Source organism: Anopheles stephensi, chromosome 3 (assembly GCF_013141755.1).
Source record: "Anopheles stephensi strain Indian chromosome 3, UCI_ANSTEP_V1.0, whole genome shotgun sequence".
NCBI classification, from domain to species: domain Eukaryota; kingdom Metazoa; phylum Arthropoda; class Insecta; order Diptera; family Culicidae; genus Anopheles; species Anopheles stephensi.
In genome coordinates this window covers 64,492,258-64,506,428 of record NC_050203.1, presented here as the reverse complement: position 1 = coordinate 64,506,428, position 14,171 = coordinate 64,492,258, and the positions used below count along the sequence as shown (strand labels likewise).

The window sequence follows — 14,171 nt, the reverse complement described above, 5'->3', positions numbered from 1 at the left end:
TTTTTCCCCGAATCGAATCGGACGCTTGAGGGAGGAACCGTACCCTGTTGTCCGGTGGCTGATTAATTTGCAACATCAATCTACGTGCGGGGCATGCCGATGGTCGAGTACATCGCACAGGCCGAAACAAGAAAGAGAGGTCCGCCAAGGTTTCCCTGGGCACAAAGTCATCAAGGTGAAAATGCATGATGCATTTTGGTGACCAATTGCAAACTGCTGTCATGTTGGTGTGTTAGCAGAGCAGAGAAGTAATAATTTTGCGTATTGAACTGTTTTTATCGAACCGGACGTAATTTGTGTCAGCATGCAAAATGGCCATTGAGCTGTAAAGTGCAATAAATTGTTATGCTTTTTGTTCAGCATTTTTTCGCTGGAATCGATTGATTGGGTATTGACATTATAGTGGCCCCAAGGGATGATATTCACGGGTGATAATTGTTTCAGTAAATTGGCGCAAAAAGCAATGGCATACGATAAACAATGTAAGCGGATGTGCTTTATGCTAACATGGCTATTTATCACTAGAAGCCACTAGAGATTTTAATAATGATTTCGTTTGGAGTCGGATTTCACCACGGTTGGCATTACGGGTTTCCCATTGGCATTTTGATGGGTATCCATAAATTTAAAAAAAATCCTTCTGTTTATTGATGATTTCCCAACTACGTTTCAATCCGTCACAAAGTTTGTTCAAGGTCGAAGGATTTATCAGGCCTTTTTGCATTCTATTTTTGAGCAACCGAGCACCGCTGTCGCTTCGGTCACTGGATCGCCCTATTAAGCCCTGCCCCGTAATAAAAGCTGTTAAGGAAAGCCAGAAATGGCAGGACGGGATCTTGCGATATTGTAGTGCCAATATCTCAGTACTTTTTTTAAGAACTTTTATAGAAAACTCTTTAATGATTTTTTGAAACGATTTAAATTTATAGAAAATATTTTTCTTGAGCGACGAGTTCAAGACACTTCTCTTATGGCTATGTTTGTACGCCGGCCAAAACAGGCAGCTTCTTTTATCGAAGTTAGTTAGCTTCAAAGTCTAAGACGTCTTAGAGTGGCTCAACACTTCGTTTTGCTGTACAAATAATCACTCAAATCATACCATCTAATACTGAATGTTTAATATATTCAAAGCACGTCTAGTCATGGTTGATTGAATAATAAGCCCTTAATAAGCCTCATTCATACCTAACTTGCTGTACTCATAATGGAAACACTTATTCTATCGACCGAACTGACTTTTATTACAAATCTTTGAACCATAATTTCAAGTTGAAGAACAGAATGGTTACATCGGACAAAGCTAGTGAAATTTTTCAGCTCGAAACTTTCGTAAGCTTTGTCTCGAGGTTGTGGGGTCCAAAAAAGAAGGAGAAAGCGAGTAATTAACAATATTGCACCATTGAAAAATTGCCTAAATACGTTAAAATGTGTTTCCTATCAATAGAAATGAAAGGTAACAAATCATCTTTCCCAGTATTCAATACCTATTTACTTCACAATCGTTTAAATACCAACGTTGCGAAATTCCGTGCAGAAATTCATACAAAAAGGTCGATGTTGCTCCAACTTCACAAATTACAAAATCTACTTATCAATACATTAGCACGTTCCACCGAAACTGACGAACAATCGATGAGTAATGAACGTAAGCAGAAGCTCCATTAATCACGCACGAAAACTTACCCAACACTCCCAACTCTCATCAACACTCGAAAAAGTCATGTTTTCTAATGGAGACGCCTGGTGCTTCACCCTTCTTCAAGCCGGCTTCAAATCTCAGCGTTCGGCGTTATTATTTTCTTACGGTACGGGCGCTTTGCCATAGGCTCACATCACTCCGTTACATAATATTTAGCCAGGGGGAAAAAAAACCCCGGCGCACATTTGCTACTCGACTTATTTCCGTTTCCGAAGAGTTTACCCATTGACACACTTCATTAGTGCAGCAAAACGGTCTTGACGCCACTTGACGTGCGAGTGTGAGTGAAACCAACAACAAATCGTCTAAAGTGTGCAATCGATTCGTGTTGAAGCGGCAAATGGGAAGGTATTGTGAGAAATGGCACACAATACTGTGCTGGCTGATGATGATGTGTGTATGGTTTCGCAATCGCTGTCGAGAATCGTTCGAAAGTAATTGAAGCGTTATGCCGATTGTTGACAGCCGTTTCGTTTGCGATCGGTGACAATGATGAGCACCTGAGCACAGTGCAAAGTAAAGCGTAGGACCGTAATGGAGCGTGGCTCGATTACACTGGATGTAATCGGTTGTTCAGTTTCCGCAAAGACGATTATTGCTGAAGAAAGAGTTTCAAAAGAACCATTGTAGTAATGTACGATCCACAAGCGATTGGTTTTATTGAAAGAATGCTTGTTTTTGACCAAATACGCATCATGTTTCCGCATGCCCTTGTAGATGCTTCCTAAGCTTCCCGATCCAATCCAATAAAGCTGCTCAACAGCTGCAACACATGTTTAACCCGTTGGCCGAAACCCTTGTACTGTGGGTAACGTAAATTTAATACACATTCCTTTTACTTCCACTGTGGAAAAATAAAACCAAAAACGAAAGGTCGATCAAAACAACAAGATACACCTAGGCAAATTATGGTGTTCGCAATAACTGCCTGCTAGCTCCATGTTTGCAACACACCTCTTTTACGCGTGCCACTCAATTATTTAGCCAACCCACCGCTGGGGATCGGCCCGTTGCTATCGAAGCGGCAAGCAAATTTGTCTAACTATCTAATCCATTTACTGACGCAAGATAAACAAACACTTCGGCCAAACACGGGTACGGCCGGTTCGGTGGTGGCACTTACCTTCTACCTTTGGTACGATCTCTCTCTCTCTGTCTCTCTCTCCGTCTCTCTCTCTGTTTATCTACAAATCCACCAAACACCCATATAAATAACGGAACATAAACATTACCGGTCCCTGGACCTCCCTGGTAGGGGTTGGATCGTGGGTCGTCGTTGTGTTTGAGCGCCCAAACAACGGTCCAACGCGACTGGCGCAAGTGTGCCTGGAATCGAGCTGTGAGTGTAGCTTTATTTTCTTTAGAAACACCCAAGACATCCCGGACCCACAGAAGCACACACTGAGCAAAGGTCTGTCCGTTTTTCGTTTTTCGTTGCCGCCAGAAAATCGGTTGTGACGAACGAAACGATCGGCTGACAAAACAGCTCAATAACAAAACAATTGATTAATGATGACGTTCTCGAGTTGACAAGCAAACCTCGACAGCTAATCATTGAACATCGCAAAAACCGTCCGTCGAGAGTCGAACGATTGGTTTGGGAGGTGAAAGGGGGGACGGGGGAAGGAGGGGGGGGGTTTCAAATCCTCCCTCGAGCAAAAATTGTACAAGAAAATTCCCAAACAGTTTGTCAGGGTGTCTCCGTGTGTGTGTGTCGCTGTGTAGTTAGAGCTAATGGCTTGAGGCAGTTTTGAGGTAACGTTTCTTATGAATTTTACACTCCATTTCTTAGAAATATGATAGGAAATTTTTTTTTACAGCACGGGACATGCAAAATGGCACCTCAAGGTTCCGTACCTTGGCGTTTGGTTTGTTGCGGACACTTTTTTGTCGTTCTCGTTATCCTGTTTGAGCGATGAATAAGCTACCTTGTTGGTTAGACACGTCGCAATGATATCGATATTACGTTGATGCGATTATAGCTAATGCCTTTAAGAAGAGGAATTTGGTGCTCCTGAGGGATTTGGAATTTCAGTTAAAAAAATGATAGGAAATGAACAGAAAAGGCAAAAATCGATTTTTATTTTTTATTGTTTGTTTAAATTATCTAGCCATTTTCTACTTCTTTTAAAAAATATAAAAAATATAGGAAACAAATTCAACTAAGTTCTTGCTTTTTTTTTCGCGTGAAATAAACTTTGTCAGCCCAAGACCCTGTTGAGAGTCAAGCTGAACAAAAAGTTATTTGCATGTAGTCAAATCAAGGGATATCGAATTTTGTACATCAACCTTTTTTTTTCTTATCAACCAACAGTTATCAATGCTGTGGCCAATTTTTCATGATAAGGTGGCTTTTTCATGTAGAATTACAGTCTGTTGTAACTTTTACCGTAACCTTTCATATTTAAGTGGAATAATGTGCGTTGCAAATTTTACATTGTCTTAAACGTTCCCCTTTTTGCTGAAATGAGTCGAGAATGTGCAGTAGATCAAAGGTGTAAATCTGTGAATTGTCTGCTTAATTTTGAGCAGGCATAGAAAATAGCCCCGACATTGCTATTTAATACCATAAATTCATAAATTTATTTTTGTTGACAAACTATATTAGACTGATTTATAATAAGAACATGAGGCATGAAAAATCCTGAAAAAAAGATTGTATATCATACCCTTTTTTGTGATCTGTTTGGGGATTTATTTAGATTTTTTTTTACAACAAAGGAATTTACTAATTAAGATTTGTTTATTTTAGTTTGTAATAAAAACTAAGATAAAACTATAGAATATTATGCTAAGACTTGAGGTACAGCATTCCATTTTTAAATACAATTTTCTTCCAAGAAATGGAAATGTGCCCACGGCTTCGTGATGCATTGCACCAATCACCATACCGACTCACGCTAGACTAGTTTTCTCACCAAACAATATTTGTAACCGAAACGACCGCGTGACCAGCCCCCCTTCTACGACTGCACCCGATAACGACGGGACGACCCATTCCATCTGGTTTGTATTGTGTATAAATATAACACCCCCAACCAGCCGTTGCCAGTCGTCCAGCCGGCCGATGGAGTCACGCTGAACCCACTGCTGCTCCGGTGTGCATGATCGCTGTGTGTTTCGTTTCGTTTCGGCAACTTGTCAAACACCCCAAGCGAAACGATCGTGCGTGTACAGGCGCGCTTCGCAGGTGTGCGTACGCGATGGTTGTTAACACAGAAAAATTGGGTGGCCGGACCCCACCACGGCCGAGCGAGTTGGCCCGGCGCCAGGGATCGATCGCCGACAAAGCGTGCGCCACAGTCGAAACGAGCCAGCGGACGCTCGCGGTCCGAATGTGTGGACGCGGTCGACTCGGTACGACCGTGCTGGACTGGTGCTACCGTACGATCGAGCGCCTGCTGTTTAGACCCGCGGACGATTGGCCGTCCGAACCGGTCAACGGAGCAGTGGAAGGAGCGGCCGCCATTACGCTGACAGCGCCGGAAACCCTCGACAGCAATGGCAGAGTGTACAGGCGGCAACGTCGACGCCGGGACGCGATCGCACTCGAGCTGCTCACGGGCAAAGGTACACGCAGCGCAGGCTAAGTTCGAAGTTGCAGATGCACGCATACAAGGGGAAAGTAATCGCACACAAACACACACACACACATACACACGCGCGCATACGCCTTTGCGAGAGGATTGCGGTCTGACGCGATCGGTTGCGATCGTTTGACGTGTTTTTTAGTCGTCATTCAATCGTGGCCGCTATTGGACGGTCTTAAACGATCGCGTTCGTTTCGTCGAGGTTTTTCCGAACCAAGGATCGCGACTTCGGATCGAAGGATTGATAGTGTGCTGTGTGCTGTGTTCACCGTAAATTGTGCGCGATCGTGATCGAGTTTGAATTTTTTTTCAAACGATTTTGTTCCAGTGAGCGATTACTCCTCTTGTTTTGCGCGGTTCAGATGGATTATACGAATTAAATTTAATGGAACAAAAAACGACGCAACCAGTTGAGGTCTGTTTAATGTTACGCTGGTACGTTCGGTGAAAGATCGCTCCATTTCGCCAGTGACAGGGCTGTGTACGACGGGTGCACGCATTGTTTACCAAATATTACGATTTGTGTGTGTGTGTGTGTCGATTGAAGGTTTTTGCAACTCGCTTTACTGCGTCAAACAATTTTAGCCCCCTAATGTAATCACGAACCGTGTAGCGGCGCAAAATAGGGAGAGAGAGGTAGGGTTGCAGAAAGGTGAGATTCAGAGCATGAATCATCATCATGGTGATGTTTGAAGAAAACCATATTGAGCGTAAACCAACAAGGCAACGAAAGCCTTGAAGTGGTGGAATTCTGCCATCCGGCTGAAGTAATCGTACTAAAAAGCGGTGTGCATGAAAGTAGTCATTGCTAGTGCGTGATAAGTAGTGGCGTAGTACAGTGTGTTTGTGATTTGCGTTCCATTGGCCATTTTCAACTCATCCCACTCGTTCGATCTGCATTTAATTAGCGCATGTCCTTTCGAGAGGGCCCTTGGCTTATATTACCGAGAGCGACCCGCAAAAACTCAAACCTTACAATCATCTGCCTTCACTTCAAAGGCCACTCATTGCCCATTTTAAATTGGTTTTCAAATCCGTTTGGAATGCTAAATTCAACTTTCGCGCGGAGGCGTCTGGCGGCTTGAACTGAACAATTGGGCGCTCTCTGCTCGGGCGAGCTAATTAAAAATTGCGCGAAACTTCGTTCCAACTTATCCGACCCGGGTCCAAGTGGGGCGTTTGATTGGTTTTTTTTGTTGCTTTTGGTCTGACTTAATACTGGATTTGAGACAATTGAAGCGTGTAATTGAAGGTTGTGTGAACGATGGGAATTTTAAATATACGACAATTTTATGGTAAGTCTAGTGGTGCATTGGTGAACGTCTGTTAATGAGCGTGAGTCACGTATTACTTAATTGATAACTCACTGTAACGAAAACCGATGCTTTAATTAAAATCCTAATTCATCTTTTGTGCGGTAATCAATTTAATCAACAAAGCGCTGAGTGTTACTGTGCGAAAATATCTGGTCTCTGTTGTGGAATGGTTAAGAGTTGCGTGGTGCATTAACGCAAATTTGCTTAATTTTTTCCAGCAACTTCTCTACGAGCCAACAAAGATCAGTGTAGAAATGAGAGCTTTGCATTATAAAATCTTTGATCATAAACCTATTAAAAGTCAAGAAAGTGCTTTTCTTTAAGCCAGTCTATCTCTTGTGTGAAATTTCCCATGCAAGTTTGAAACTGATCAGAAGTCTCCTGAAGTTCGACTATCTACAGGGATTCATAGTCCGTTAAACATCAGTACAGAAATATTAGTTTGATACACTGGAAGCAGAACAGAAATCTCCAAAAGTTATGCATTTCTCAGAGTTACAAAAATATTTGGATCATTGTCCGTCATGAAGGCAATTTAATTGTTACCTTTTGATTCTAATGCTCAACACTTTCGTAGTCTTATTTTGTGCTAAAATAATTACGATGAGCGCTTCCTCGATCCTTATCTTGAGGTTATTCTACCAAGTAGGAGTAAGGGCTGATCCGTTGGCACAGGCGGCTTCACACGGCAGGATCGGGGTTCAAATCCCATCCAGACCGCCACCCTCGTACGTAGGGCTGACTTCTTTGTTAGGTTCTAGTGGCACGGAAGAAGAAGTAATAAATCCAGATGAGATATGACGTGCTATGGCTCAAAGTGTCTCATGTTATGTGCTGAACTGTCATTGACAACTCATACTTAATACTTATAAGCTTATTCTACAACTGCTTGTTTAACAATGCTATGTTCTGTGTCCATCTGTAACCAACTAGAGCTAGAATATTAAAGCATCTCCAACGGCACCTTTAAAGCACACTTTACGATCATACATGTCTCTCGCGAATACGACATTTGGCATTCGGAATGGAAAATGTGCGATACGAGAGCGAAACGAAACGGCATCATTTATTTGTGACCGTCCTTATGCAAATTTAAAAATCCATTACCATGCAAATAGCATTCACTAATGAGAAGTGCCTCAAACCCACCGAGCAAACAAAACAAAAACAAAAACCATCATCTCCAGAACAGTCCCACATTTCGCGTTGATTATTCGTGCACGAAGGGTTGGTTGGTTGAGACTTTTCATTCTTCCAGCCGGCGACAGCCTCCGGTTGCAATCCGGAACCTACCCCATTGCATTATGAGTATTTGTTTACCCCTCTTAGGTTTTTCTTTTGGTGCTCTACAGGCTCCTTCAGGCCTTTCATGTTGCTCACGTGCCTTTTCTCATTTCTCTTTCTGTGTTCTTTCTCTCTTTTTCAACCGCAGAACCGGAAGCCGAAGATCTGCCCGTACCGGCACGCTACTATCCGGACTCGCTAGTCGAACTGACGCGGACGGCCCGCTTTACCGAGGAGGAGATCAAGCGAATATACCGCGGCTTCAAGGCCGAATGTCCGACCGGCATCGTGAAGGAGGAAACGTTCAAGGGCATCTACTCACAGTTCTTCCCGCTCGGTGGTAAGGATAGCAAGTAAACAGGGCCATCCGTAGATGCTGCTTCCGGTCCGTCTGTGTTTTTGTTTCTCGCGTTTTGTACGTTTACTGTCGGTCCGTCCGTACGCGAGCCCTTAGAGTAGCGTAAAATGTTTGCCACTGATGGTTTCTTTCGGTTCAATGCCACCTCAGTGTGTTTCACTGGCAGGCACAACAACCTTGCAGATGTGGCTCCGCATCATTTATGGATGACCCAGTTTTGTTTGGATTCTGGTGCTGTTTTGCTTGCATGTGTCAGTTGTAGTTTGCGTTCGTAAACCGTTTTATATTGCTTTCGCCCAGATAGCGCTGTGCAATAATATGCATCGTTACTGCCCATCACGATCAGCTTAGTGGTATGTTCATTTTTATTTCCATCATCATCATCGTCATCATGGCTATCGGTAGCCGATTCTCACGACCGGGGGTTTAGGGTGAATGTTTGCTTAGTATTTTGAACACACAATGAGCGCTCGTATATTATTCATTCGCTAGAGTATGGGAATCTTTTTTAGTACTGGGAAATTTAGAACGATGAAAGAGAATGTTTAATCTCATAATGATCGTAGAATGCTATTTCACGCTTTAATGTTTAACAAGCACTAGCTGAGAAGCGCTCGAGCACACTACAAATCAGGGGACACAAACAAACGCGTCAAGAAGATGAGGCACTTAAGACACGGGGAAGGACATTTAAAGACTAATCAAACTAGATAGCAGAAACAATACAGAGTTTTTGCGATAAGCTAGTAATGTCCTAGACATTTCTGGCCCCTGTTCAAGATTAAGTGTGAGAGTCCAATATGCAGTTAGAACTAGGACTCTCACGCCCTTTCTTCACACCTTTCAATATTGCATTTGAAAGTGATTGAATAGCAGTTTTTCAGTCCCGATATTATCGAAGCTTCAATTTTTTACAAGCTACCGATACTCAAGATATGGCCACGAAACTGATATTTAAGGACCAGGCACACACTCCATGGCATAGAGAAAGAAGATTAATGTAATTTTGGACCGGACAGCATTCGGTCATTATGACTTGGGATAGGAAAAAAAGATATTTGAGATCATCTTCAAAAAGCGGATGATCATCTGGAGCAACGATCGAGAAGAAGTCGTTTAAGAAAAAAAATGATTAGAATAGGAACACTACCTCGGCATACTACAGACGTGCAAGGCATTATTCCTAACAGGAAGATTATGCAAAAATAATACAAAAATTCAGCCAGAGCAACATTTCCTGCGAGAACCTCGAGAGATAAACCTCGAAAGGTCTTCTCCAGTAATTTCTGGCGCTCTGTGACTTGATAGCTAGATAGTCAGTCCTGCAGTCTGAATGGAAATTGAAACCCGGTCCTGCCATGTGAAGACCGGCGCCTTTATCGATTCGGTCACATACAGCTTGGAAGTCCATATAAATCGCTGACGTCTTCTAGACCACAATTCAGAAGCCAAAATAAGCAATTAGTAACAAATCATAATTAGTTGGATGAGCCATAATCGTATGATATACAGGTTTATTTGCGTTTAGAAAGTATCTAGCTACCATTCATTCTGATAATACACTGCCAACTTTAAACTAAAACAATAGCGCTAAATCTGCTATGTTTTTTTCTGTCTGAATGGCATCGTGCCAAAATCGCTCAACTTATTGCCCCATAATTCAATCTTAGGAGTAGTTCCGTCCGTTTTTTTTTCCTCCATTTTTCGACAGTTTGTGATACATTAGCATCGTAAATCAGAGATTTGTGCTCGTGTCCAAGCCGCTAGACGCGCAATTAAGGATTTTTTTTCACATTCGTTACGTTTGTTCTAAAGCGATTCCTTAGGCCAAGGTTATATGGTCAACGGTCAGCTTCAGAATCACTTTCGGGAAGGCTAAAACAGGCATTAATGAAAATAATTTTCCCGAGAAACATTTAAACAGCGACTAACATAAACAAGGTAAAGGCCTTATTCTTTCCAAGACACATTTTGTTTACTCAAAAATGTCCCAAATCGGCTCACAAAATAACAAACACCAGCATGGGGCCGAGTTAATCGCACACGAAGAAACAAATATCGACCGAAACAATATACAAGGCCGCCTTCACCTTCATTGCCACATGGTGTGACAGAACGCCGTGATGGATCTGTCCCAACCAACACGAAGCCTCTCACATTTTTGCTTAAACGTAAAAAAAACCGCGTTCAAGAGCTTTTGTGGGAAATGCGAAAAAACAAACAAAGGCATAGCACGGACAAAGGAAAAATAATGATTTCGAAGCAGCAAAGCGACAACAGCCGATCTGTAATATGGCTCCAAGACAGGAAGATATCATTTGTTTTCGTGTCGGTGTTTGATGTTGTCTCGTGCGGCTCGATGAGCTCCGGAGCTCGAGCGATGGAAGGCCACAATAATGGTCCTAAAATGATTGTTTGGGGGCGATTTGTCAGTACAGTACAGTCAGTCTGTTTCAAAGTAACAATTACATATTTTTAAAAATTTCAATTACCCGTTTTGGTGAAGTTTGTAAAACATCTGGTTTGCTTTACAGCCGCAGGCCGATTGCTTGCGCCGTAAAGGCTGAAGCAGGAACTAATTAGCGAGTGAGTTTGGAAACATGTACCACTAACCGGTCCACCAGACGGGGGGGAGTTTTGTGTTGTTCTTTTTCTTTACTTAAAATAATATTGGCTGGCGAAAAGATAGACGATCTCGTTGAGCAAACACCAGCAGCAGCAGCCGGCAAAGTCAGGAAAAGTCGTTTCCGGCGATATTATGATATCGACGGTTGGTTCGTGCGGTTAAAGATCACATGCTGCCCGGGAGGGGGGAGCAAACGGATGGGTCAGAGGTGCTGATATTTTTAGACCCCAAGTTTCTCTATTTACCAAAACGAACGAGTTGAACGAATCGATTGATGTTGTTTTTGTTTCGTTTGCTAGCGGTTTTGGATGCTAAACAGAACGATTGGACACTGGCGTTCAGATAGGAACAAGATTAAGCTAGTCGTTTGCTTGCTTGATCGCTTTTGATCGTTGTAACATAGGATTATAGTGATAGTGATTTATTAAAGGCTAAATCTATCGATTGAAGAAGCAATTTTGAACGAAAATTTTTAGGAAACCATTAGCCCACAATGGCACCTTGAAGCGCACTTACAGCTCACTTTTGGCAATAAAAGGTTAAGTTGTGCGGCTAGAGCGGATCTTTAACTAGTACACGGCCTTATAATACGGATCCAGACTTGGCAAAGCATTCGGAGGGAATGTCTTTTGCTCCCATTCTTAGACCATGTTGTGTTCTTGGTTTAAGTGAGCTCTTTTCGCTGACACGACGGTAATCTCCCTTATTTGGTAGGACAGCTCGAGATCACTAGATAGATGAGATCCCTTTGACTTCAAAATTTGCTGGAAGATGAGGCTTTTAGGGTACCAAAGTCTCTCGCTAGATGAACCACGTTAAAAGTGGCCCTTTGGTATACGTGGTCCTTTGAAGTACGAGGCCTTTTCAGCAACGAGGTTTCTTAAAACTCGAAGCTAGCTCGACGATAAGGTCTCTCTGAAGATATCCCTTGGACGGCAAGACCATTCACAACGAGGACCCTTGGCGTTAGACGAAAATGTCTCTTTGCGGAATTAAGCATCGCGAAAGATAAACCACCTTATTTAAAGGGGTCTTTCATGGAACGAAACCGAGATGATTGAGAATTGAGGATTCCTTCACTGTACAAGCAATAGACTTCTTAATGCTTTGGTGACTATCAGATATATGAGGCTATTGCTAGTCTTCTGAGAAACAAAATAATCTATTGTCTATAAAAATGGTAAACACGACTTTTAGAGCGACCGTACCGTAAAACACATTCCATTTATAGACACATGATGACTAAGTGAATAAGCAGTGCACCTTTTAGAGAAACCCAAGCGAAAGTTATCGGAAAACTGGGTTGTACTGATAAGAGTTGAATGATCATGAGTTAACAGTTAAATAAGCTCCTGTAGGGATTGATGTTACTTCAGTTTTATTGTTCTATTTTTAACATCCAAGACGTAAAAGCAAATCCCATCTAAATGTAACCAGCATTACAATTTCACTTCAAGCAAACAATCTCCACTAGGTTACCAGCATAAAACAAGTACCATCGTACCTTACTTTCTGCTAAGGGAACACTCTCAAGAATCAGAAGAAATCAAACACACACACATACACACACATCTCCAGCATTCAAAGTTTGGATCAGCAAAAAGACGAAAAGGCTCGTCGAGTTTGCTGTTATGTGGATTCCAAACGCCCTGCTACGCATCATAATGATACATCTGTCCGCAAATATGTGAAGTAGTAGCAAAAATGCAAAACTTCTCAAATTATTTTCCCCGACACAGGGCTAACGTTCTTTCCGTCATTAACTTCATCTGGTGTGCTTTTTCCACTTGGCGTGGTGGTCAAAATGTCGGCAACGAAGTTAGTTAGCTAACAAAGCGCGAAAAGTTGCATGCGAAACTTTGTACGCCGCTACAACAGCCGACTGCGTTACACCGGTTCCCGACTGGTGAACCCGGTACGGTTGATTTGTAGAGAAAATAATGAATGTAATTCAATTATGCTTTTATAAATATGATTTCACCTCGGCTTCTTAAGCTCTGGGAAGAAGATTTGCTGATGCTGCTGAAGGTGTGAAAGCTTTCCATCATCGTTATGGCTTCAGCAGTGAATGGAAATGGTCCATCGGAAAGTTGGTTCTCGTTCACGAGCAAACATCACTCTTTTGCCGGGTTTTTTCCTATTTTTCGTTTTAACTTTGCCCAGCGGCTAGAGCGGCTAGGAGCAAATTCGAGTGAAATGTATGACAATGTGTGATGGCGATAAGCCCTGAGGCGAGTCCGATCAGCGATTATTCGCTGAAACTGCTTCCTTTCTCGACGCTGAATAGGAACTTTTCGACCACGAACCACCTCCAATCGATGGTGAGCTGCAATAAACGCCGTGTCAAAGCAAGTTACGCTTTTGATGGTCACGCATTAAGTGACACGAATTACGCGTCTGCTGCAGAAGGATGCCACCTTATTGTGGGACGATGGTTTCGTTAGGCGTGTGTAGCATAATTTTATGAGACATTTATTGTGTGTATACGTAGCACTTGATCACTGGGCAAGGTACGGTGATGTTATAAATTTTGCGCTGACTGTACGCAACAACGCAACAGGTTGTTTGTTTGCGGTGGGTTGTTATGGACCAAAGACTTACGCTACCTGTTGGACGTTCAAATTATCCATTCCTTTACTGTTCGGGTAATGAGAGATTGTTGGTGTTTGCGGTTCATGTTATTAGTTTTGGAGCGAGTTTGATAAACGATCTACAAAATTTTCGTGGTAGTGTTTTGACATCAGACTTGTATGTTGTGCTCTGTAACGAGTAACGAGGCTTTAGGCTGCTGGGTTGTTTAAAAAAGGTCAAAGAGTCTTGTAGAATAAATAAGTGAAGGAGTTTCGTTGCTCAAACAGAACCTAAGATGTTGACCGTCGTGCTACCTAGTAATACTCATCGAGCGGCTGTAGTCCTAGCAGCAGCCATAGTGTGGCCTTATCCGAGCGTACATCGTTGGTTCCTCAATGCGGATAATTTCAGGCACAGTGGTTTTTTGTTGGGTTATGTGTAACTGCTGGATGGTATTATTCTCTCTCTCTCTCTCTCTCTCTCTCTCTCTCTCTCCTTGTCATTACGAGCTCTCTTAGGTCATGCTTCCCATTTCGAGATTACTAGACTTGTTGATACCACGTAGTTGGATAGTCAGTCCCCACTACTGGGGAACGGTCCGGATGGGATTTGAATCCCGGTGCTGCCGTATGAAGACCGACGCCGTTGTCGCCTCTTCCACCGTTCCCCTGGATACCATTATTGGAGTTATGTAAAAAGATATTGAGGCAGTCCGAAGGCCGAGGAA

The 14,171-nt window shown here is 42.6% G+C and overlaps 1 protein-coding gene across 9 annotated transcripts in view; it reads left to right on the top strand.

Moving 5' to 3' along the window:
- LOC118511653 (Kv channel-interacting protein 4-like) overlaps positions 1–14,171 on the top strand; it is a 64,066-nt gene that overhangs the window by 37,506 nt on the left and 12,389 nt on the right. For 8 of the 9 annotated variants that reach the window (XM_036054991.1, XM_036054992.1, XM_036054995.1 and 5 more), the window contains one exon: positions 8,038–8,229. In XM_036054991.1, the coding sequence (XP_035910884.1) occupies positions 8,038–8,229 (192 nt within the window). Of the gene's footprint in view, positions 1–4,873; positions 5,270–8,037; positions 8,230–14,171 lie in introns of those variants that run through there. The other variant, XM_036055000.1, reaches the window with a different exon arrangement.